At 41.8% G+C, this 22,981-nt stretch overlaps 1 protein-coding gene across 5 annotated transcripts in view; it reads right to left on the bottom strand.

Moving 5' to 3' along the window:
- LOC117261121 (connector enhancer of kinase suppressor of ras 2) overlaps window positions 1-22,981 on the bottom strand; it is an 80,948-nt gene that overhangs the window by 6,682 nt on the left and 51,285 nt on the right. For 4 of the 5 annotated variants that reach the window (XM_033633363.2, XM_078169217.1, XM_078169219.1 and 1 more), the window contains 12 exons: window positions 19,420-19,547; window positions 19,106-19,317; window positions 15,821-15,907; window positions 14,817-15,025; window positions 10,405-10,442; window positions 10,253-10,295; window positions 7,821-7,869; window positions 7,006-7,178; window positions 3,796-3,869; window positions 3,589-3,660; window positions 642-712; window positions 440-540 (listed from right to left, as the gene is read on the bottom strand). In XM_033633363.2, coding sequence (XP_033489254.1) covers window positions 440-540; window positions 642-712; window positions 3,589-3,660; window positions 3,796-3,869; window positions 7,006-7,178; window positions 7,821-7,869; window positions 10,253-10,295; window positions 10,405-10,442; window positions 14,817-15,025; window positions 15,821-15,907; window positions 19,106-19,317; window positions 19,420-19,547 — 1,257 coding nt within the window. The remainder of the gene's footprint in view (window positions 1-439; window positions 541-641; window positions 713-3,588; window positions 3,661-3,795; window positions 3,870-7,005; window positions 7,179-7,820; window positions 7,870-10,252; window positions 10,296-10,404; window positions 10,443-14,816; window positions 15,026-15,820; window positions 15,908-19,105; window positions 19,318-19,419; window positions 19,548-22,981) is intronic. The other variant, XM_078169218.1, reaches the window with a different exon arrangement.

Raw genomic sequence — 22,981 nt, 5'->3', positions numbered from 1 at the left:
GGACAGGAGAATATAAAAGGCAGAAAGAGAACAAAAGATGAGAGCAAAAAAGCAATGAGATGGCAGATGAGTAACTCCAGGAATGACTGATGTGACTTTTGCATGGCTCAGCGGGGAGAACGCACCAGCGCCACTGAACCATCTTCTAGTAAAAGTCTATTCCAGTGTTACATTATCTTTCAGGGATGTGATGAGAAATGGCAATTGTCGCCACCTAGAGGTCAGATTGTGAAGAAGTTCTGGCAGCAGAACACAGACAAGTGATGGTCTTGGCTGCTTACCGAACCAGATACTCTCACACTCTGATGTTTTATTAATGCTGAGAGCTCTGCTCTATGCAGCTCAGAAAACTGTGGGGCTTTTAGGAATAAAATATTCTATCAGAATGAAACCCTGCAAAGAAAATGTTGAGTATGTGCGTGTGTGTGTGTGTACTTACTGATGGCGTGCGGTGATAAGTATCACAGAGGGATGAGGGACCCTCCTGTTTGAGCGTCATTGAGCCATCCACCTCGTCTTGATCGCTCTCACTCCAGTAGTCTGAAATTGAGATAAAAACAGACACACACACACGTACATGTTAGCATTTTATGGAAGAAAGGGTAAAGTCAGTAACATCTAGCCAACTGAATCTGTCTCACCTTCGTCAGGGCGTGGCACCTTGTCATCTGGTGTGTAGCCAATAGCAGCTAACCCCAACCGGTTCATCCACCTAAAGGAAACAAGGAAAAAGAAGAAAGGTGAAAGATGTAAAGAAAGGAAAGAAAGGCTGCAAAGGATAGATGAGAGGAAGAGAAGAGTGGAGGAGGGGAAAGGATGGGTTATATTGGGTAAACGGTAGATGATGAATAAAAAACTTTCACTTTAAATAATTTAAACGGTGTCTCTTAACAGTTGATATCTGTCTGACTGACTCCATCCCCCCGATGAGGAGAGAAAAGCATCGAGATAATTAAAGAGATGGATGCAGAAACAGAGGAGTGACAATCCTCTGTCCCATTCTCTCCCAACACTCAGTCACAGATGGCGGTCTTTCTCTACATCCACAGCTCCTGTCCTCTTCCACCCCTCTGTCAGATCCTGGCCTGTCCTGTGACTCTCTGCAGACACCCAATAATAAGGTCACTACTAAGAATAGAGGACCTGCCTGTGCATGAGGAACAGGAAACATGTCATACTAGGAAGTTAATCCTAGATTAAAAGGGACCTTTAGTTGTAAAGTTCATACTTGTATTTTGGGGTTCTACTAGAACATGTTTATATGCTTTAATGTACAAAAAAAAAACAAAACTTTATTTTCTTCATACTGTCTGTGCTGGAACACCTGTATTCACCCTCTGTCTGAGACGCTCTGTTTTAGTGCCTGTCTCTTTACAAGTCTGCTCTGATTGGTCAGTTTTTCAGGTCTTCCATATCTCATCATCTCTGCACCATCATTGAAACTGGGGAATGACTTTAAGGGAGTATAGTAGCACTTTCTACCCCAAAACATCACCAATTAAAGCATCTAAACAGAACCTGATCTGTTCCAGCAGGAAAATGATTCCAAATGTGAGAGAAATTATCAACCTCAAACCTCAAACCTAGAACCTAGAACTCTTGCAATAGTGCGCCTAAAGCAGATGACGAGAAATCTGTACCGAACTGCTGTCAGCTTGTCTCGAAAGTAGAAAAAAAACCTCGGAAACAGAGTATTCAGAACGGTCTGAAGCCTGAGGTTTTGCTCACAGGGATTACTTTTATATATACGTTTTTACCTCATTATATGAAACTTTGGCCATGTTTAATATGAACATACGGCATTCTTATATTATATATATATATATATGACAGAAAATAAGGGAAAGCATGATAAGTACCATTTAACCTTTCTTTTCCCATGAAAAGACCAAACCTAACCATGAATTAATTAAATTCAGATAAACCCTGGGAAAGCTTATTCCTCTGTGCCTTCAGGCTCCATTGTCCAAAAACTTCTAAAACACATCATGCCAGAGGTGCTTAGCGCATCACATATGTCTTTATCCGTGAATGAAAATAGTCCCAAACAAATGAACTAGTACCTCCTGTTTGAGTAATGTTTGCTAAAAACTACATACCCAGCTGCAGTAGGAAATTAATGAGCCTTTTCAAAAAATAAATAAAAGTATATATTTGTAAGCCATTTTTAAAGATTTGCATCTTCATTAGGGAACAAATGGGCTAGGGGAGCTCCACATAGGACAGGGAAGTCAAACTGTACGAGTGAGAGATGGAGGAACACATTGCAGACTTTGAGCTTTTCACAGGATTTGCTGTGAATAAAGACAAGTTATCTCACTCACTTTTGAGCATCAGTTTTGTCTTTTCCTTGAATTCAATCTTTAGAATGACTTTTAATTATCTGCCAGCAAGCTGTGTTTTGTTTGGTGGGGTGGCCTCTGGGGCTCAAGCCCCAAATGGGTTTTCAAAAGCCTGACATCTTTAAGGTTTTAAAATACCTTCAACTTTGTGTCAATCAGATAATAATATATATATATATTCCCTATAAAGAAAGACTACTAAAGACCACACTTACTTGGCATTGTTTTGGATTCTTGATTCGCAATTAGAGCAGCTTAGTTTATTACGGCATGGATTCAAATGTAGCTAAACATTCATCTGTGAACTCTACTCCAGCACAGTGTAACAAAACTAGGTTTTAAGATTAGTAATGCTGTTTACAACAAATTCCTACCCTGTCTATGTTACATGACTTAAAAATAGTACGATTTTCACCTCTTTTTAGGCGGCAGTAGTGAAAATTAGTCACCCTCAACATTTGTTGTGTTACGGTTTCAGCATATTGAAGATAGCAGGAGAACAATTAAATACAAAATAGGATGTAGGCTCTACAGCATAATAAAACCATTATGCTTTTCCCAGATAATGTACAGATTTTGAGGCATTTGATTATCTCTAATTGCGTAAACAACAGTACAGATAGCTGCTGTGAATAGAAAACTCTCCCCCGGCCCCCCTAGGTTTGGGCTGAGCCCCGAACGTCTGGCTCCACCCCTGCTCCAGAAGCCCAGAAATCCCACATGTAAGTGCACCAAAAAGCTATGTTAAACTTTCATGACATATAAAGCCATTTCTCTGATGCCTATACCAACACCCTCCACACGCTTTCACACATGAACCTCCAAGCGCAGTATGGAAGTCAAATATAGCTGGTTAATTACTCTCCCCCAATTATCTCCCCATGTCATTGAGGAGAGGTGTGGATAATTAGAGCTCATCAGATAGCACTCCTGCAAGTATCACTATGATCTCCCTCTCACACGAGCACACACGTGACACACACACACATTTACACACACATACACACACACACACACACACACACACACACACACACACACACACAGTTCTACATTTAACAACAGAGGGCCAGGTTCATGCCTTATTCATGCACAGTGTTGTGTGGGCTGTTGCCTTGTGTAAACTTGGTTTACTGAGCTAAAATATTCATGAAAGGACACGTGACATCCCCCCAGCACCTGACTGTTGTCCACATTAAGACACAAACACCCACTCTGAGAGACACCCACTCACTCACTCACTCACCTGTTCATTTCCTCAAGACAATCTGTGGCGAAGAAGAAGCTCTTGATTTTGGGATGACAGGCTTTGAAGGCGCTGCAGTCAGTCGGGAAGAAGAAGACTGATTAATGTTTTGGCGTATGCGCGGTAGGTGTGTGTGCTGTTCATGCTGTGTGGGTGAGAGCAAATGTGCTTGATTAGTAATTTCGGCGACATGTGAGGGACACTCACAATTTCCGTCTGCACTCTATGGCTCGGTCTATTCTGAACTCAGGGAGGCTGATGAAGCCCTCAGCCTTCTCATCCTGCAGGCAGAGACAGATGGAGAGTGGTGGTACATCATCAACACAGAGAACAAAATGTCATACATACTGATATACCAATTTTATTTTGGATAGTACTACTCTAGTCAAGCATATGAAAACAGCATATGTTGTTTATGTTGGCTCCTTTCACCACTTGACACAAAAAAGCCAGATGAGATATGATGATTGTAGCTAAAAAACCCAGTTATATAAACAAACCATCACATTCACAATTCATTTTAGGTCTTTTTCTTCACCATATTGCAAATAGTCTAATAAACCATTGATACAAACATCAAAACTGTGTTCTCAACAGTGAGCTTTGTGTTTGTATGAGGTCAAAAACCTCTGAATGCATCAAACAGATCAGCCTGAATTTGAGCTGCAATGACTCGTTCATTAGTCTAGTCGATCGACAGAATATTTTAACTGCTTTGATAATCAGTATCAGTATATAGTATCAGTAATACATTTTAGTAAATGGAATATTACTTGCTTTTAGATTGTTGGCCTAACAAAGCAAACATAGGATAATATCATTTTGGGCTTTTTCTGATGTTTTATAGACCAAACAATTGATTGATTTATCAAAAAAAAACTGGCAGATTAATCAACAATGAAAATAATCATTACTTACAGCCCCTCTATGAAAGCTGGAAGCTCAAATCCAGGAATGGTGATATTACATAAAAAAGTGATAAAAAGCAGCACTGAATAATTTCTACTAATATAACTCAAAAGTGCACCCAAAAATGAAAATTCAGCCATTCTCTACTCACCCATATGCCGACGGAGGCCCTGGTGAAGTTTTAGAGTGCTCACATCCCTTGCGGAGATCGGCAGGTGGAGCGGCTAGCGCACCTAATGGTAGACAGCGCCCCAGACTAACGTCCAAGAACACAAAATTGAATCCACAAAGTATACTGTATACTGCTCATCTGTAGTGATCCAAGTGTGCTGCAGCCGCAACATAAAAAGTTGTTTCAAAAAACATCATATGAACTCTGTTTTTAGCCTCACTGTCGCCTGTAGCTCTGACTGCTTCTCTGTGCTTCGTGTTCATGTGTGCGCGCGCTCAGGGTGATCGGTGATCTCTGAAGAGCAGCAGTCCTGATGTCCAGATTCTCAAGTGCAGGCATCGCCAATTCCCAGTCTGAGCAGCAAAGACTTTCCTCATCCGTTGGCATTGCTTTGCATTTGAAACAACTACACCACCAGATTTCCAGTGCTCGACTCCAGTATTCTGCGGCTGGCTGAGGGTTAGGCTCATGAGCTGCGGCGGCTGCTTTGTCCAGTAGCCTGAGTTCCGTCCGTATACTCGGGCTCAAACAAATACGGCTCAACAAAGAAATGCTGTTCCTCTTCAATTTCAAAGTCTTCAGACATGTTGGGCTGTCCTTTGCTAAAAGACCATAGTGCAAATTATCTTTTAGCTACTGTGGTTATGCTGTCTCTCCCTGCGGTGCACGTGTCATGTGATGTAAACACGGGTAAGCAAAGCTCATGCTTTCGCTGGTCTCGCGCAAGCACGCACACGTGAGCGCGGAGCACAGAGAAGCAGTCAGAGCTACAGGCTACAGTGAGGCTAAAAACAGAGTTTAAATGACGTTTTTCCAAACAACGTTTTATGTCGGGGCTTCAGGACACTTGGATCACTACGGATGAGCAGTATGGAGATACTTTGTGGATTCAATTTTGTGTTCTTGGACGTTAGTCTGGGGTGCTGTCTACAATTAGGTGTGCTAGCCGCTCCCCCCGCCGATCTCCGCAAGGGATGTGAGCACTCTAAAACTTCACCAGGGCCTCCGTCGGCATATGGGTGAGTAGATAATGGCTGGATTTTCATTTTTGGGTGCACTATCCCTTTAAATCCCCATACCATCAACTTTTTGTACAGTTGACCTCATTATAAGATTCCTTTTTTGTTTATTCATTTAACCCATATCTAACCAGGTAAGTCCCGCTGAGATCTCTTTTACGAGAGAGACTTGGCCCAGACATCAGCATAAAAAGTTCCAGACAAACAAAAATAACTGCAAAAAAGAAAAAAAAAAAAAAATAACATATTGAAATATTAAATAACCAATGGTAGGTACCAACAGATTCATTCACTACTGTTCTTATGAGAGCTTTAAACTGAGACAAAGTCTGATTTTAAAGTCTTTCTGAAGGCTTCTCCAAGCGAGCAGAGCAGAGCACATACAAGCTTTCTTACCAAGTTCAGTCTGTGTGCTTAGATCAGACAAAGAGATCACATCCTATGATCTCAGACTATAGCTGCAGTCAGATCTCTGTTCAATTCCTTGAAAACAGTAACCAGCAAAAAGTTTCTAGATAACAAAAAAAATGAACGAGTAAATGTTCCATTATTTATTCTTAATTTCTTTTCATAATGTCTGCTGTGTTGGTTTTTTGTAAAAAAAAATCCTCAGCTGGAATCTAACTAAGGGCATTGTAATTGCATGGTATCTTTTATGTTATAATGTTCAGATATAAGATTTTAATATGTTTAAAATTAATCTGCATTTTAAGGGGTACACTATTAAGTATCATGCTTTTCTATGAGCTGAGAGACAACGAAAAAGGTCAAACTTAAAGCAGCAGTGCCTAATATAATTAGATATTTAGTCCCTAGTATGAGTCAAGCTCCAAAAACACAGGATCCTACAATTCCCCCAATGCAACTCAATGGCATCTTTTGCTAGAGATGTTAAATACACTGGCACATACAGTGTCCCCACTTTGAAGTGCAGATTTGCTGTCAAATATTTATAGTCTAAAACCTTACTCAAGAGAACCCCGATGACATCATCATGGTGAGTTTCTCAGACCTTAAAAAGCTCCCTCCAGAGCTAGAGAAGACATCACAGAACTGTTTCTACACACTGAGCAACTCTCCACGATGAGGAGACTGACAATTATGTGTGAAATTGGTGGAGTGTCCCGTTAATTCCCTTATTCTTTTGACGAGGCTGTGGTATCTCACCCTTGTACATTAGTTTTAATAAAACTGCTTCAACAAACTGAATGAAGATGCACAGAGGAGAAAAAATGTTGCTGAAATGATGAAAACTAGAGGAGTTTGACTCAGACACTGAGATTCAGGACATAATGGCAGTTAAATATGACTCCTTACGTTTTGGTTAGTGTACCAGTAGAGGCAGGACTCTTTGAGGATAAACCAGTACTTCCTCCATTTCTGTGTGAAGTAGCCTTTAGCATCTTTCTTCTTCCACAGCCAGCCTTCACAGTCACCGTGGCCCAGGTCCTTACAGGAAATTCTCCTTCGACTAGCACTAGTGAGGGAACCTGCAGAGAGAGGAAAGGATGTTAATACTGAAAGTCATTTTCATAAGTAAAGTAGAAGTGTAGCCATGTATTTAGTGGTTCCAGTCTGGCACTAACAGGCTGAATCCAAATGTCTGGACTCTGTAAGTCTGCAGTAGCTTACAGTCGCACTTTTTTCATGTAAAATCAGCACGCAGTGTGAACTTATGAATCCCTTCACACTGACATTTTTTACACATCTGCACTGGGTTTTCAGAGTATTACGTCAGTAACAATCAATCAGGTGTGTCAGGTGTCTGTAAATGTTAATTTTCTATTTTGCGAGTGTTATTGCACCTGTGTGTGCATTTCTTTTCATCTAATACTGTGCATCTGGACTTTTCATGCACATAAGCAATGTGTTATATCAGCAAGCCTGTCTCAACTCTGCTTTTGATATTTCAAGCCCTGTCACCCTCTCACAGTCACACACCACAGTGCACATGTCAGTCACAGCACCTAGAGTCTGTCAGGCTGAGTTTGGAGTTCAGACTTTTAGATTGAGCCACATTTTTAGGGGTAAAAGATTCACTCTTTCTGGAGCCACCAACACTAACAAACATATACCGTGGTAAAACTGTTAAGATCGTGCATAAGGAAGAGAAAATGCACCAGTGTATCTACCTTTACTTCTCTTTTTGGTTTTCGTTCTTAGAGAGGTGTAATGGAAAGACTAGAGGGGAGAGAGAAAAAACAAGTTAGTTCAAAAAAAAAAAAAAAAAGCTATCTGGGTTGGTGTTGATGCACGTAGAGAGGTTGCAGCAAGTTCACTCTTCATGTTTAGCTTATTTTTATTTTATCCGGCACACTGCAGAGAGGATTACAGGCACAGAGGGATCACAATACTAAAATTGCTACAGCCAGGATGTGACCTACAACCTGTGATGGAGAAATGAAAGCTGCCTGCCACAGAGACTAAAACCACACCGAACTGCATCACTTTAGCTTCTACTTTTAGTCACCTGAAAACACTGAGATGCATCAAAAAGATTTCAGTACTGAGACGCTGAAGTTGACTCAGATTTTTAGTGCTTAGTTTTGAGATTTTCCTTGATACTGTCTTGAAAGGCATCAATGAAATCAACCCACTGTGGGCTATTTTTTATGGCTGTTTTTAACCATGTTAGCAGCATGGCTTTTGCTACTATGGCCATAAGTAACAATTCTGTGCTAATGATCAATACTAAAATGTAGTATAACGAAAGAGTCATGACGTCAGTATCTCAATAATGCCTCTTCTTCTTCTTAATCAGCTACAACTATCTGAAGTAAGCTAACATTAGCTAGCATTAGCAACCGTAAGTTACTGGTCATACCAGGCTTGCGCGGCTTTTGCAGCAGCTAAAACTGCACAAGTAAGACACAAAGAAACTGTAATTTTCAAGTCCCTGGAGAGGGTGAAATGTGCACCTAACTGCACTGCCAAGATAATTGCGCCTTAGTGCTCCTGTGCTGTTTGTACGTATTCAAATTAGGTAATATGCATAGCCTACATTTGGCGCTAAATGCAAATGAGCCTCATTGCAAAAGCAGTCCAATTCACAAAGATCAAAGCTAATAGCCACACACAGTTATAGTGAAATTAGTATCTTCACAGAGTTGGTGGTAGGGTTGTCAACATACTGAGGTGGAAATAAGGAACGGGGGGATACAAAAGAGTTGGCCTTGTACACATTCTCACTCACACATATGAGCCATTGGTAACTGTAGCATTGTAGCAACGCTGTCACATGTAGTGTTGCTACAATAGTTTGACAGTGGCCTCTCACTGGTCGTGACTCATGACGCATTCTCTGTCTGATAAGTGGAAGGCTAAGGGATGACAGATCAGCAGTGTTTCCTTTTTCATATATGTCGCTCTGTCTTGATAGTTTAACCTATAATATTTCTCTCCCATGCACTGAGCTGATTCTCAGAAATAAGGAACAAAGCTCGTCCTGTATCACTTCAACACGAAACATGTCTTTTAGTTTCCAATTACAGGATGATTCCTTATTTTACGGGACGGTTGGCTCCCCTAGTTGGTGATAATTTAAGTGCGCTGACAGACTGGGATGGTAAATCGCAAATACACTTTCTCTGTGCCACGTTTCAGTTCCTTGCTTGAGGTTTTGAAAAATGCCTCTACACCTTGTTGGTCGGGACCTGTAGCTCATTGTCACTGGAAAGTTTTCTTTTTCTCTCTGCCATTGTTCTGCCTACTGTGTTCTTGACACAAAGGCAACATTTATACTTTGCCACAGAGATAATTGCAATCAGATGCAAAAAAGGGCAAATTGCACTCATCTGCAAAACTTGATTGGCATGTTTGCACTGTAGTAATTAGCGCAGTATCTTTAACGAATCTGACTTTTCAATGGGGCAGATATAAGCCAAGTGCAAGGGTGCTTTTTATTGTTTGTGAATCAAACCTTTCATTCCTAAGAACTTGTTTTATTTGGTCTTTCAAAGTAACAAACTCACTTTAAAATCAAATTTTATGTTCCGCAAACACACCTGAACTGCACTATCTACTGCATAAAGAAGCTAACATGAGTAGGCTAAGTGGCTATAGGTACCAACATTAACATAACTGAATACACCTTCTGATTATTAATTTAGGTAACAAAGCCGAATAAATATCGTTTTATAGTCGAGCTGACTCATTGTATGCTACAACTCATAGTGCTTTGGAGGAGAGGCGAGGGCTAATGACTAAGACAGCTTCCTGTGTCACAGTAACCTAAATATGGAAACCAATTTACCTCATCCGACCGTTATCTTTTATTTAATTATTACAGTCTTGAATGAGTTTCATCTCAGGTATCTCTCCTATTCTTGTCTGGCTGCATGTTTAGCTATTATTTGGACACACTCAAGCTCGACGTAACAACGGATGTGTTCTCACTGTCGAATCCTCTGCTGCGTCATTAAAACGCAGTTTAAGTCAGAATCAAAATGTACTGGCACAAGACAGCATTATTTAAAAATTCATTTCAACAAACCATCAGAAGTATAGATTTATAAAACATCTAAGAGATGCACGGTCAGCCCCGTAGCGCTGTCTGCTCTCCTACCTTCCTCATAGAGGCCGCTCCTGAGCTTCCTGAGCCAGAGTACCTGCAGGGGGACAGACAGGATTGAATGTAACCACAACCGACACTTACAACTCCTTCCATCAATCACAAGCATGTGGTCGAACCACAAATGACCACAAACACAGACTCACCTGTCTGTTGTGTCTGCTCGCAGTGTGTCCGCACCTCGCTGAGACAGGAGAAAAGAAAAAGACATCATTTAACTGCTTCTAAAAAACCTCTATAGGTCTGCCAACATGGCAGCACATACACACAGACACACACATTTCTTCTGTGCACCTTAATTATCACATCATTGTCTGTGGTTTGCATTTCTATTCCCCATATGTATTGAAAACCTACATAACATACACTATAAGAGATGGGCAGTGTTTCTGATACAACTGCAAAATTCAACAGTCTACTTTCACATATTTTTTTCATTTAAAACATTTCACACCCATGTAATATTTTGGCCCAATGAATAGAGACCTGGATATCCTCTTCACAGTAATATACTGTGTAAATGAATCCATTAGCTGCAAGGGACTGAGCCTATATGGGGTGCACACTGCATGGTGTGCTACAGGTCGCCACAAGTAGGAACCAGTGTCATTATCAAACTAACTGTGAATTTGTGTTTGGTGTTTTTTTGTTGAATTGTCATTCAAACAACACAGCATGGAGTGGCAAGGTGATGCAGTGGTTAGTATTGTCGCCTCACAAGAAGAGGGTCCCTGGTTCGAACCCGGAGTAGGGGAGCCCTTCTCTCTGTGTCAGCGTGGGTTTTCTCCGGGTACTCTGGCTTCCTCCCACAGTCCAAAAACATGCAGGTTAATTGGTGAATCTGAATTGGCCGTAGGTGTGAATGTGAATGTGAGTGTGAATGGTTGTCTGTCTCTATGTGTCAACCCTGTGATAGTCTGGCAACCTGTCTGGGCTGTACCCCGCCTCTCGCCCAATGTCAGCTGGGATAGGCTCCAGCCCCCCCCCCCGCGACCCCTAACAGGATAAGAGTCTACGGAAAATGGAATGATGACTGAATGAATGTTATTTAATCTATTTAAAAATACTAACACATATTTAAGTGAAAATGAAATCTGTTGAAACAGAGAACGTAAAGTACAGCACAGGTAGTAGTGCCACTACTATTAAAAGCTGTCAGCCCGTCCTGAGGACTCAGCTGCTTACATTTGATCAGTTTCATCATCAACAGATTATTTTTTGGACTGATTACACATTTTATTCCTGGTGACTATAATTTAATCAAGACATTAACCACCATATATAATCCTATAATCCTCCCAGTGAAATGTTTTTACTGAATTTTGACTTTTATTAAAAAAAGAATTTGTACTAATCTCTGCCCCAAGTGTGGAGACACTTTTAAATGAATGGTCCTACCGGGCAAAAACTCAGGGACCTGGGCACCCAGGAGAGGGTCACAGGTACCCTGAACCATAGCCATTAGGCACAGTTTCATTTCATTATCCATTAATTTGCCATTATGCAACACAATTGATTGAATGTAGTTGTGCTGCTGTGGATGAATTCAGGATAGCTTTGTTGTGCAACTTTGTACTGCTGCTAGACAAAGACATGAAACTCTACAAGCTGAACATCCGTGAGTTCAAATAACGTGTTTTTTGCTGAAATGTTGGTGTTGTACGTTTATAACAAAGAATCATACAGACAGAGAGAGGGAGAGGAAACAGGCAGGTCATTAAGGTTAGCATATGCTTGTTAGTGCAGGACAGTATACTTCATGTGCCACCGAATAGATATGAGTCACCACCATGAGAAGCACACAGCTGAGAGGGTTAGAGAGGGCTGGTGTTAGCTAAGCTGTTAGCACCCTGTGTATATGTGTGTGTGTGTGTGTGTGTGTGTGTGTGTGTGTGTGTTTGTGCGCATCGTGTTTTAAGCACAGTCTGTCAGTAGCGCTTGTAATTGGTCTGGCTGATGCTGAGTCATGCACCTACTCACAGGGATACGTGTTTGTGTGCGTGAGCGCGTGCAAGAGTGTGTGTGTGTGTGTGTTTGTCCAGAATAAACTCCTATTTAGACTCAGGCGTGTCTGAGGAGATGGGGATATTAGGATGAGTTAGGATGAGTCGTGAGATGGCTACCCTGCATACAAATGCACTTCTGTGTGCTAGTGTGTGTTTGTTTGTGTATGTATATATGTGTGTGTGTGTGTGTGTATTCATGTGTGTGTGTGTGTACTGCTGTGTGAACGAGAGAAAAGTTACAGAGGGGCGTGTCTGAGAGCGTGACTGTCATTCTTATAATCCGCGAAGCTGGCAGCCATGCAATGACACTGATCATCCTCACTCTCCTTTGTCTCCTCTACCTGACACACACACACACACACACACACACACACACACACACACACACACGAACGCACAAAGAACAATGTGTTTTAATCTGTGAACACCACGACCTATCCTGCAACCACACACAGTCTCCCTTGGAGAGGACACAGACACACACTGTAAGATAAAAGGAAGGTGTGTGAGTGAGTCAGGCTTAAAGCCTTGAAGGTGATTTTAGTGCTACTAACAGGGCTTTTGTAAAGCACACAGTTTAACATGTCACAGGGGGACAAATACAGGTGTTACTAATAAAATTAACAATGGCTGAATTCCATTTAGCTGCTTCAGTTTTAGGCTCCTCGTATTGTGCATGCTGGCTCACTGACAGACTGAGTTACTGGGACACTTGAATAGAATGGCACTGCGTTCTCTTCCCAACTCGTCAAATACTGCCGCTTTGTGGACTTTCATGTCTAAATGCTGCTCTTTGAAAGTCAGAGATACAAACTGAAATACTTGATACCTTTCCCTGAGCACAAAAATGTAATTCATATGCAAAATAATAAAAAAACAAAAACATGCGGGTCAAAAATTACAGACTGCGCCCAGTTTCCAACTCAGTTTTACATTTAAAACCACAGAAAAAAAATCAAGGCTGATCTCAACACAGTTAACAAGCTACTGTTTAGCTAATGTAAGCAACGTTAGCTAATGTTAGCTAATGTAAAGCTACCTTTAGAACCAAAAGTAACCCTTCAGACATGGTTCCAAGACCCTAGCGTTTCCACTGCAAACATTACTCTTAAATGTGGATGGGGTAGGTGTCACTCACAGCTCCATCCACCACGCACTGTATTTCCTCTTCACTGGTGACACAAAGGGAAGTCTGCACAGTCCACAGAACACGGTTGCATGCCAACATTTTCAGAACAAAAGGGCTGCAGTGAGATTTTTAAAAATAGCAGGTTTGTGCATTTAGTCCTTCTAAGGCACGTGCCACAGTGAACTTTAAGGTGTGCTGAGGGATCCACGTTGTCAACTCATGCATTAACTAATGTTACAAGTTAACTTTCCACCTTAAAAGTTGAAAAACACTCGAATTACTCAAATTATTTTTTTTTCTTAGTCTACAGCTGCTGCAAGAGGCAGCAAAACATCCTTTAATTTTATAGTTCCGGTCTACTTATAAAACTCTCCACAGTAGGAACAATTACATGAGCCTCAAAACCAGCCACAACTCAGCCCTGAGCAGAGTGACCTTCTGCTACTGACCAATCAACAGACTGCAGTGTTCACAGCTCCACCTTTTAGAAAAAGATCTTTGTGCTGTACCCCCCCAACAGAGGGGTAACCAAAAATGGCGACGATACGGAACAGTTCCATTGGTACCATCCACAACTTTTTATAGTGGAAACGGAAGAAAAGCGTACCCAACTGAACTGAACCGGACTGCTTGGTGGAAACAGGGCTTTATTTGTGGCTTGTGCAACAATGACTTGGTCACACCTCTGTAATTATAATGTAATATATGATAATGCATCTGCCGCATGCAGAACACACAGAACATGAATGCAGATTTTTTGCTTTTGGGATCTGAATACTTATTTCCCCACTGTTTTTTATGAGGTCTACACCAGGAATGCTTTGAATGCATTGTATATTTCCTTTAACTTCTATTGTGAAATTCTTTTTCATTTTTTAAAGATTCTGTTGTTGTTTATTGCATTAGACCCATCTCACTGACAAATCAATTCAGCACTTCTCGAACTTTGAGTGTGTTGTCTGGTGAAATATGCAAGCATATAAAATAGCATCGTCTATACATGTCGCTGTGTGCAGACTTTTCAGTTGCCTTTAAAGGATAAGGCTGCCGTAATTCTGTATTTTGCTTATTTTTAACACATCCCCTACAAAGACTAAGACCAGTTCGAGAGAAGGCAGATATCTCTACAGCTGATATTACACACTTGGCAACTTACACCAAAACAATCTAGACTGATAAATATATCATATAATCGTAATAACATTGTACAATAATTCTCTACCCAAAATGTGTACGTAAAATAGAACATACAACACATCACCACCAGCAGCAAAGATTAAAACTAGATAATGTGTCATGTTTTTAAACTGAACATAAACTAAATTTAACATAATGATGACTTGATAAATGATTAATGACAAGCAGCACTGCAAGACCTTTCACTTATACAAACTCTGAAAAGGTTCAAACACTGTGTACGTACAGGCAAAGCATCGGGTGGCTGGTCTAGGCGCAGGGTGGAGGACAGCATGGAGGGGCTGATGGGAAAGCTAGGGCTGCTGGGATTGCGGCTCTTGCGCCGAGAGCGTCTGGTGGAATCCCGCCGGCTCTCTCTGCCCGGACCTTCGGGCTCCTCCTCAATCACCAGGATCTTGTCGTCGCTAAGGTAACGCAGCAGGGAGTTGTCTGAATCTGTAGGGATGAGGGCAGTAGACGGATGGAGAGGTTAGAGGATGGACAGGCTCGACGGAACGGATGACAGAGGGAGGAAAACCGCAGAGGAGGGAGGGGGAGATAGCGTCGTAGAGTCGAGGGAGAACCTCAGAGTAGAAACAGATGAGGGTGAATAGACCCTTACAGATAAAAACCAAACAGAAAGGGATAAAAGTACCTCAGAGCTGTACTATCTGATATGGATCCACAGCCGGGGACATACAGCTAATCTTTTTGCAATGATTATGCTGATATGGAGGGCACTACTGCTAAATCTTGTCAGTCACAGAAAGTTTTATTCTGCTTTAGCTCCAGATAGAAATGGCTTCTCACTTTATTTGTTTATTATCCATACACTTAAATGTGAAAAAACTAAAAAGTGACTGAGAGAAGGAGAAGGAGAAAAGCAGAGCCCAGACAGTAGTATTGTGCTTTAATGTTATTCATGGACTTTCTGATGGTAGAGTGGAGGATCCTCGGCCGAATACAGATCGAGTCTCACCGCAAAACGGTAAAGCTGGTTAGAATTGGTCACGCTGAAATACCCTCATTTCCAGAGCAGCTGTATAAATGCAGTTTCCTTGCATTTATGTTTACTTGTCACTCTGTCAGATACATACCTGACAGATATGTATCCTCACACAACCACACCACCATGGAGAGCCAGAGGATGAGCTGAAATGTGTTATGGAGCAAAGCACGGCACCAGTCCGACCCGTTTGTGTTAAGTGTGTGAGGGGCTGTGTTTTTGCGTGTGTGTGTTTGTGTGTGTACCTCGGCTCCCTCTTTTGCCCATGCTGGGTTCCTTGGCCTCGGCCATCCAGTTATATTCGGGAGGCATGGAAACAGGCCTGAGGTCACCTGGAAGGACCAATCAGCAATCAGAGAGTCGTTTACGGGGGGAGGGAGTGGGGGTGTCGCGGGTGACTGAGAGACAGCGTGGGAGACAGCTGGAGGGGTGGACAGGTAAGACAAAGTGTGTGCAGGTGTGGGGGAAGAAACGAGAGACTCTCGAGTCGAGGGACTGCTGTGACATGTAAGGCAAGAGGTCACACAAGAGGTCTTATTTACAAGTTATATTCATCCACAACATCCGGGGCAGCTGAACTAGCAGCGGTGCTAGGGAGCTAATCTGCTAGCATGTTTACTATTGGCTGAAAACCACTGGTGAACTAATATCTTATGGCTTGTTACTGTTATGGCTTGATAGTGTCTATTTGTATATTGTACATGGTGTTTTGATAAAATGGACACCTCTGCGGCTGAATAGTGAAGCTAAGGTGAAGTGCCAAAAACTGCAGTTCCTCTAATGTCCACTTGAGGCTGGCTCCAAAAGAGAATCAATCGCCATAGAACCCCATGTTAAAACCCCAACTTTACAGCAGAAGTTAACATGTTTACAACATTATACAAAAACAGTTTTGGCCTCTATAGCTAATTTCACTGTTCATGACAACTGCACAGGGGTGAATTTTCCTATAACTCACCTGTTTAAATGTTATTAAGGTTTACTGTTATGCATAATTAAGGGCAGGGTGGGTGCCATCTGTTGACAGGCTGCTACCACAGCGACAATGTTGGTTAGGTGACATAACCATGGTGTGACCCCAGATTCACAGAGTTAAGGCGTAGCTGTAGCTGTCACCATTTCAGTGTGTTTTCAGTTCATGAAAGTTAACTGTAACATGTTAGTTGCCTAAAAAATGTGGTTCAAAGGAGTCAAATGTAATTTTTTTCTGGTAAGTACACTTTGTTTTAATGTTTTTTTTTCCTAGTTTTTTCCTAGAAAATTAGCATTAGCATAATCACAGTTAACCATAGACTGTAATGCACCATGCTAACCAAGCGAGCCGCTAATGTTAGGGTTAGCTCCACCCTCTTGTCCAAATATGGTCACTTCAGGCTCCAAAAATCCAAGATGGCCATGGCTAAAATTGTATATTTTACATAGTTATTGGGACACTTGAATAGAATGACAATGTGTCCTGATCCTAACTCCCACCTAGGGCCGTCCCATTGAAAGTCAGAGATTCAAACTGAAAATAAACTATACCTTCCATCATGGTCAACAAAAGACGTAGTGCAGTATGCAAAATGTGCAGGTCAAAAATCCAAGATGGCGATGGCCATAATTGTATATTGTACATAGTGTTCTTTGAAAACTTTCTTTTCTTTTTTTCTTTAATTTCTTATAATTTTCTAAAACAGCATTCAGAGTGGAAGGCAAGGGAAGAATTTCATGGTACAAAGAAGCCAGTTTTCAACTGTGCATAATGATTGACACGTTTACCTTAACCATGTCTAAATAGGAGCCATTTTAACCCTGTTTTTCAGTCGTTTGTGTCAGTGTAAAGTGTTCACTCATTTTTTGGCTCTCTTTTGGTCTCCACCAACTCCTATGGGCAATATCTGGGTCTTTAGCAGCTAAATGCTCCATCATGTTTACCAGCTAGTTGTAACTTTGTCTTTCTGCCATTTGTTGCTGGGGAGGTAGCGTACAGTTGGCTTATTCAAACATTTTTGTTGAAAGCAGCTGTCGGCTGAAAATTGTGTGAGGACAGCGTGATTGGAGAGCCAAAACAATGGTAACAAACAGGCTAAAAAACTACGTATAGAGTACCCCTGCACAGAGCCGGGTTGGGGGATAATTATTTTGCATAACACATTGTCACAGATCAATTGTTTATCAGTGGTGAAAAGTACATTTAGTCAAGTAGAATAAAATACTTAAGTACAATTTTGAGGTACTTTTTAGTTCACCAAATGTATATTTGTAAATTATAAGCTTTAGTTACTTTGAAGATTTAGATTATTAATATAAAAATAAACAAATTATGATATATATTATAGATAACGCTACACAGCAGTACACAAAGTAGCTAAAATGAGTTTTACCTTTACCAGCTGTAACATTAAAGTGATAATGCATCAATAATTATAATCCAAAATTATAATATAAATTATTCTGAAATGGGCCACTCTACGTAATGAGTACTTTTACTTTTGGTACTTTAAGTATATTTTAATACTAATACTTTTGTACTTTTACTTAAGGTTTTGTATGCAGGACTTGTACTTGTAGTGGAGTGTTTTCACAGTGTGATATTCATACTTTTACTTAACCTCTGAGCCAGGATAGTCTGTACACAGTTTTCAACATCTGTTAGCAGCTAACAGTGCTAACTCAATTAAGTGTGCTTACAATGTCAACAGTGCTGTCAGCGCTAACATTATTAACTTGGTGGGAAACCAGAGGGTGGATGCGATGCTTCCATGACAGTGCTGTCCTGCTATCAGCAGTAACTGCTGCATGAGCACAGTGCGGAGCGGCAGCGATGAGCTAGCCAGTGGGATACACACACAGGGGCTCACATGCACTAACATGTGTGCGCTGCCAGACTGCCTACCACAACAATTAACAGAGAAGCTCAGATTACTACACACACAGAGGGAGTGTGCTACAACAATGCTATGAATGTTGTATACACAAAATTAAAGTAAAACATCTGAATACTTGCTTCGCTAATACAAAATCATTGACTAATGTGTCTTAATAGTGGTTTTCATATCTGAGTAAATATATATTGTGTTTTCGTTTTCAACTCTCTCCAGATGTGTTCGGTGCTGTCCATTGATTACATTCTTTACAGTACAAATGGCCCCTAGCTAGCAAGGTAGCCATAAAATAGTCTTCTAGTGCTTCCGTCTGTCACATGATCCTCACTTTGCACATCATAGGCCCCTTGAGAGTCTCCGAAGAAGGTACAGGATGTCTAGGAAGCTGTCTTGGACAAAGGTTGACACAAGTGGTGGGGCAGACAGGGAGCTGGACACACTGTGTTTGGACTGACCGTTGGCATGTGATCAGTGTTTTGTGCGTATGCGAGGTAAAGACACAGAAAAGCAGAGCCATGAAGTGAGTAATGATGAACACATAAGGAGGAGCTCTGAGAAAGAGGTGAGAGAAGTGGTGACAGAGAGCATGCTGTTCTACAACACAAACTGGGCCGGAGCCTTTACTGCCCCACTTATACTGAGGAATGGCGCTCTTCATCTTACCATGGGTGGGGGTCTTGTCCCGCCGGCGAACCCCCGTATTGCGGCCCCTGTCATAGTCAGGCCCTGGGGGTCCGTCTCCCTCCAGCAGGGAGAAGTACTGACCACTGTCCTGGTCCAGGTAGTAGCTGACTGCCTCTGAACCTTTGGAGCCAGATTGGGAGCTCACGCTGTAGCGGCTGATGTCGTCACATGACATCAGACCCAGCTCCTCCCTTGAGAGGGCAGAGTTGTCATCATCACATCATCACTGTCATCATCAGCAGGATCATAACAATAAATATAATTGCCATCATCAAACATCTGTGTGTGCTGACCTGGTGCTGTAGAGTCCAGAGACAGGTGAGAGGATATAGACGTCCTGCATGCTGGGGGCGTCCATTTTGGACATGCCCAAAGTTCCACCGGGTGTAGGTGAGGTGCTGGTGGGGCTGGTGGGGACCGGCTGAGGGGAGAAAGACGACAGGAAGAAGGAGAGAGTGACTCGCACCTTTTCATTGAGTTATAATTGAAGGACGGTGAGGGGATCTGGGAGCACAACTTCCTGAAAGTGAGCATCAGATCTTTCCCTGCCTCACAGAAAAACAAACAAGCACACAGTTTACGGTGTTATGAGGAGAAGGGAGCCTTTTATTTGTGTTATCTTCCTTGTACTGCAGCCCGCACTCGTTTTAACACTGAATCACAAACACAAGAGAGTTATTTCCACACAGCTGCCATGTTGTGTATGTTGTCTTTTTTTGTATCTGTCTGACTGTGCAGCCTCTCCCACGTTCAATCACTTCACTATTCTGTCATTTTGTCTCAAGCCTCTTCACTCACACAGGCCTCTCCATGTCTGTTCCCATGACAACCCTCTCCTCTCCTCTCCTCTCCTCTCCTCTCCTCTCCCGTGCTACAAGAAGAGGAGAGGACAGAGGAAAGCTAGCGTGGCCTCCTCCTCAGCTTGACTCAAGGACATGTAGATTCATTTGTCATCAGGTCCTCTGTGAGAACAGCGTGCCTCGCTTCTGACGGAAACCCAGTCCAAATTTCAAGTGAATTATATTTGTCCTCAGCCGAAACAGCTGGGTGACAAATATGCACCTCGTGCCGACAATTACTCCCCAAGGACGAGGTTTCCAGATTTTGTAAAAACAGGGTGTTTTACTGTACGTCTGAGGAGAACGCTCCGTTTTAGAGAGGAGACGGGAGTGTGGACAGAATGGATAAACAGACAGAGAGCCCGAGCGACGGCGAGGCAGGCAGCGTTCTCATTAAGGAAGACCAGTGTTTCATCATTTCATCAGCAGTGCATTAGGCAAATTCATTTCATATTCCAAACTTTCCATCCTCCCTCCTCCTCAGCACCCTCACTACCTCCATCCCCAGGCCCTGTCTCTATCTTCATCTCTTTCTCTTGCTCACAGTCTTCCTCTTATGAAGGCAGCTTACAGTAAGACGGCTTCACAATAAATAATGAAGACGGGGAGAAAAGAGAGGGAAAGCGAAAGAGGGGAGAGAGTAAAGGAAATAGGACAAAGAGAGAGAGACAGAGAGAAAAAGTGCAGGAGAGAGGGAGAGAGGGAGCGAGGCGGGGGAGCTGTGCAGTGTGGTGACTGGAGCTGAGAGTGAAAACAGTAATTTAGTGATTACAGCCCACTGCTGCCTGCATGGAATAAAGGGGGAGGGGGGAGTGGGGGTGGAAGTAGAGAGAGATGGGACCTCCACAGCAGGCGAAATACCAGTCTGTTAAAACAGCACTTAAACCATCTGACCCCTGCTGCGTCCACTTGAAACTACTACCACTACCAAAAAATCTGCTGCTCAAATCCTCTCCAGACCAATGTTTCCGATACAAACACCTTCACATGCACACACACACACACACACACACACACACTTCTACGCTTAACATAATATTATGACTATTTAAGGGACTTAAAGGTTCAAGAACAGTACGAATAAAAGTTTACAATAGTGCTGCATGATAAACTGATTTTAAAGATGCCTGACAAAGATATCAATATGTGCTAGTGAAACAAATTATATAATTATATCCCTACCCTTTCTTATATTTTTATAGGTTCAAACAAAACAATCATTTTGGATAGAGATACCTTAAATGTGGTTATAAAAGAATTGTAACTAGGATGTGTCCTAAGTGGGAAATTTACACTTGAAAAATGCACGGATGCATCAGGACACAGCATGCAGGTGACGTCAGGACTTTATAAAAAGGTAGCAACCAGGGGCCAGACTGTAAGCAGCACGCAGCCAAGAGGAAGCTTTGAAAATCACGGACATAGTGCAGAATAAATACAAATATAGCGAGGTGAAACGCCAAGCGGACAAAGCTGGGGTTAGCATTCACTTTCCCTTCCACTTTCACTCCCACTGTTAACAAACAGTGTCCGACCATTCCTGCATAGTATACTCTTAACACAAGCTAATATATTAAACATAACATAATATGCCGTTAACATTAGCCCAGCTTATTCAGTGAGTCTCATCTGAATCCCATACAATTAAATTGAAAAATGCTTCAACAACCACTGATATCTAAACAGATGTTTAGTCTGGTCCAAAAGTTCATAACAATAAATCCAGTCATGTGTGTAAAAAAAATAAGCCTGCATGGGAAAAAAATTGTATTAAAGGAACAGTTTGACATGTTGGGAAATACACTTATTTTACTTTTCTTGCCTAGAGTCAGTTGTCAAGATTGATACCACTCCAACTTTTGTCAGAGTTTATCAGAGTCACCTCTAAAGCTCACGTAAGAACAAGTTACATCTCATTTGTTTAATCCATCCGAAAACTCTGTAGTGTAAAAACAGGTTTTATGGGGGTTATGTGCCGGACTGTTCCTTGGCTGGGAGCAGTGACTCCTGGGACCAGTTGCACCAACGGGGCTTATGCCTGGTCTTGTGGTTCTAAATCTGACCTAATAGTTAACACTGGTTGCACCATTTACTCGTATGCGTCCCTTTTGCTAGAACTGGGCGTAAATCTTACGCCTACTGTAGTCAGGAGGTAGCCTGGTAAGACCATCCTGAAGACATGAGCTCAACATTCTGTTTCGCTTTCGGTATCAGTCTGGACTCGGCACTGCCCTAAACACTTTCTACAAATTAAAATCCAATCCGGGTCAATCAGGCATCTCCATAGTTGATGCCGCATAGATGAACAGTAATGGCAGCTCCCGAAACAACAGGTGCTAACTCTGATGTTAGCAGAGTAAACATAGCAATAAGTGAAGTTATTGCAGAAATAGAGTCAATAACAACAATTAAACAAGAACAATAGCATGGAAAAGACGTTTTCATCATTCTTCCGACTGGATTAGGCAAAAGCTTGGTTTATCAACTGGCTCCACTGGTGATAAAGAAGACGTTCACCAGTGTTTGTTATTTTGATTGGCTGAAGGAGTTTGTCTGTCAAGGTGAGTATTTATTTTTCTCTCCATCAGGCTCAGGAGGTCTTTCCTTGAACTTAATTTTCTGACTAAAGGCTGCCCGAGTGGGAACAATAATTTATCGCCTCCTTTTCTCTCTCCAAGTTGATGACTTATTCTACTGCTTGGTAGTCAACATGTTCTCCTGCTGGCTGACATTTTCTTTTTTTTTCTACAATCCTATATAATAACTTTGCAGCAAATTGTAAATGCTGCACGTTAGCAAGACAGCCGGAGATTTTTAACAATGTTTTCTAGCAATGCACACTGCTGGGCAATAACCGTAGTCGTATGGGCATCCACTTAACCATGCATTACTAAGTTCAGGCATAGTTAAGACTAGCCTTAAGTTTTGTTGGTGCAACCTATGGTCAGCTTTAAAGACTGATCTTAACAAAGACTGACGTAACAGTTGGGTAAGTAGAGACCAGTTGGAGCAACCT

The sequence above is a fragment of the Epinephelus lanceolatus genome, chromosome 7, assembly GCF_041903045.1.
Source record: "Epinephelus lanceolatus isolate andai-2023 chromosome 7, ASM4190304v1, whole genome shotgun sequence".
Taxonomy (NCBI): domain Eukaryota; kingdom Metazoa; phylum Chordata; class Actinopteri; order Perciformes; family Serranidae; genus Epinephelus; species Epinephelus lanceolatus.
The sequence above is the reverse complement of the archived record's forward strand: the minus strand, read 5'-3'. Positions and strand labels throughout refer to the sequence as shown.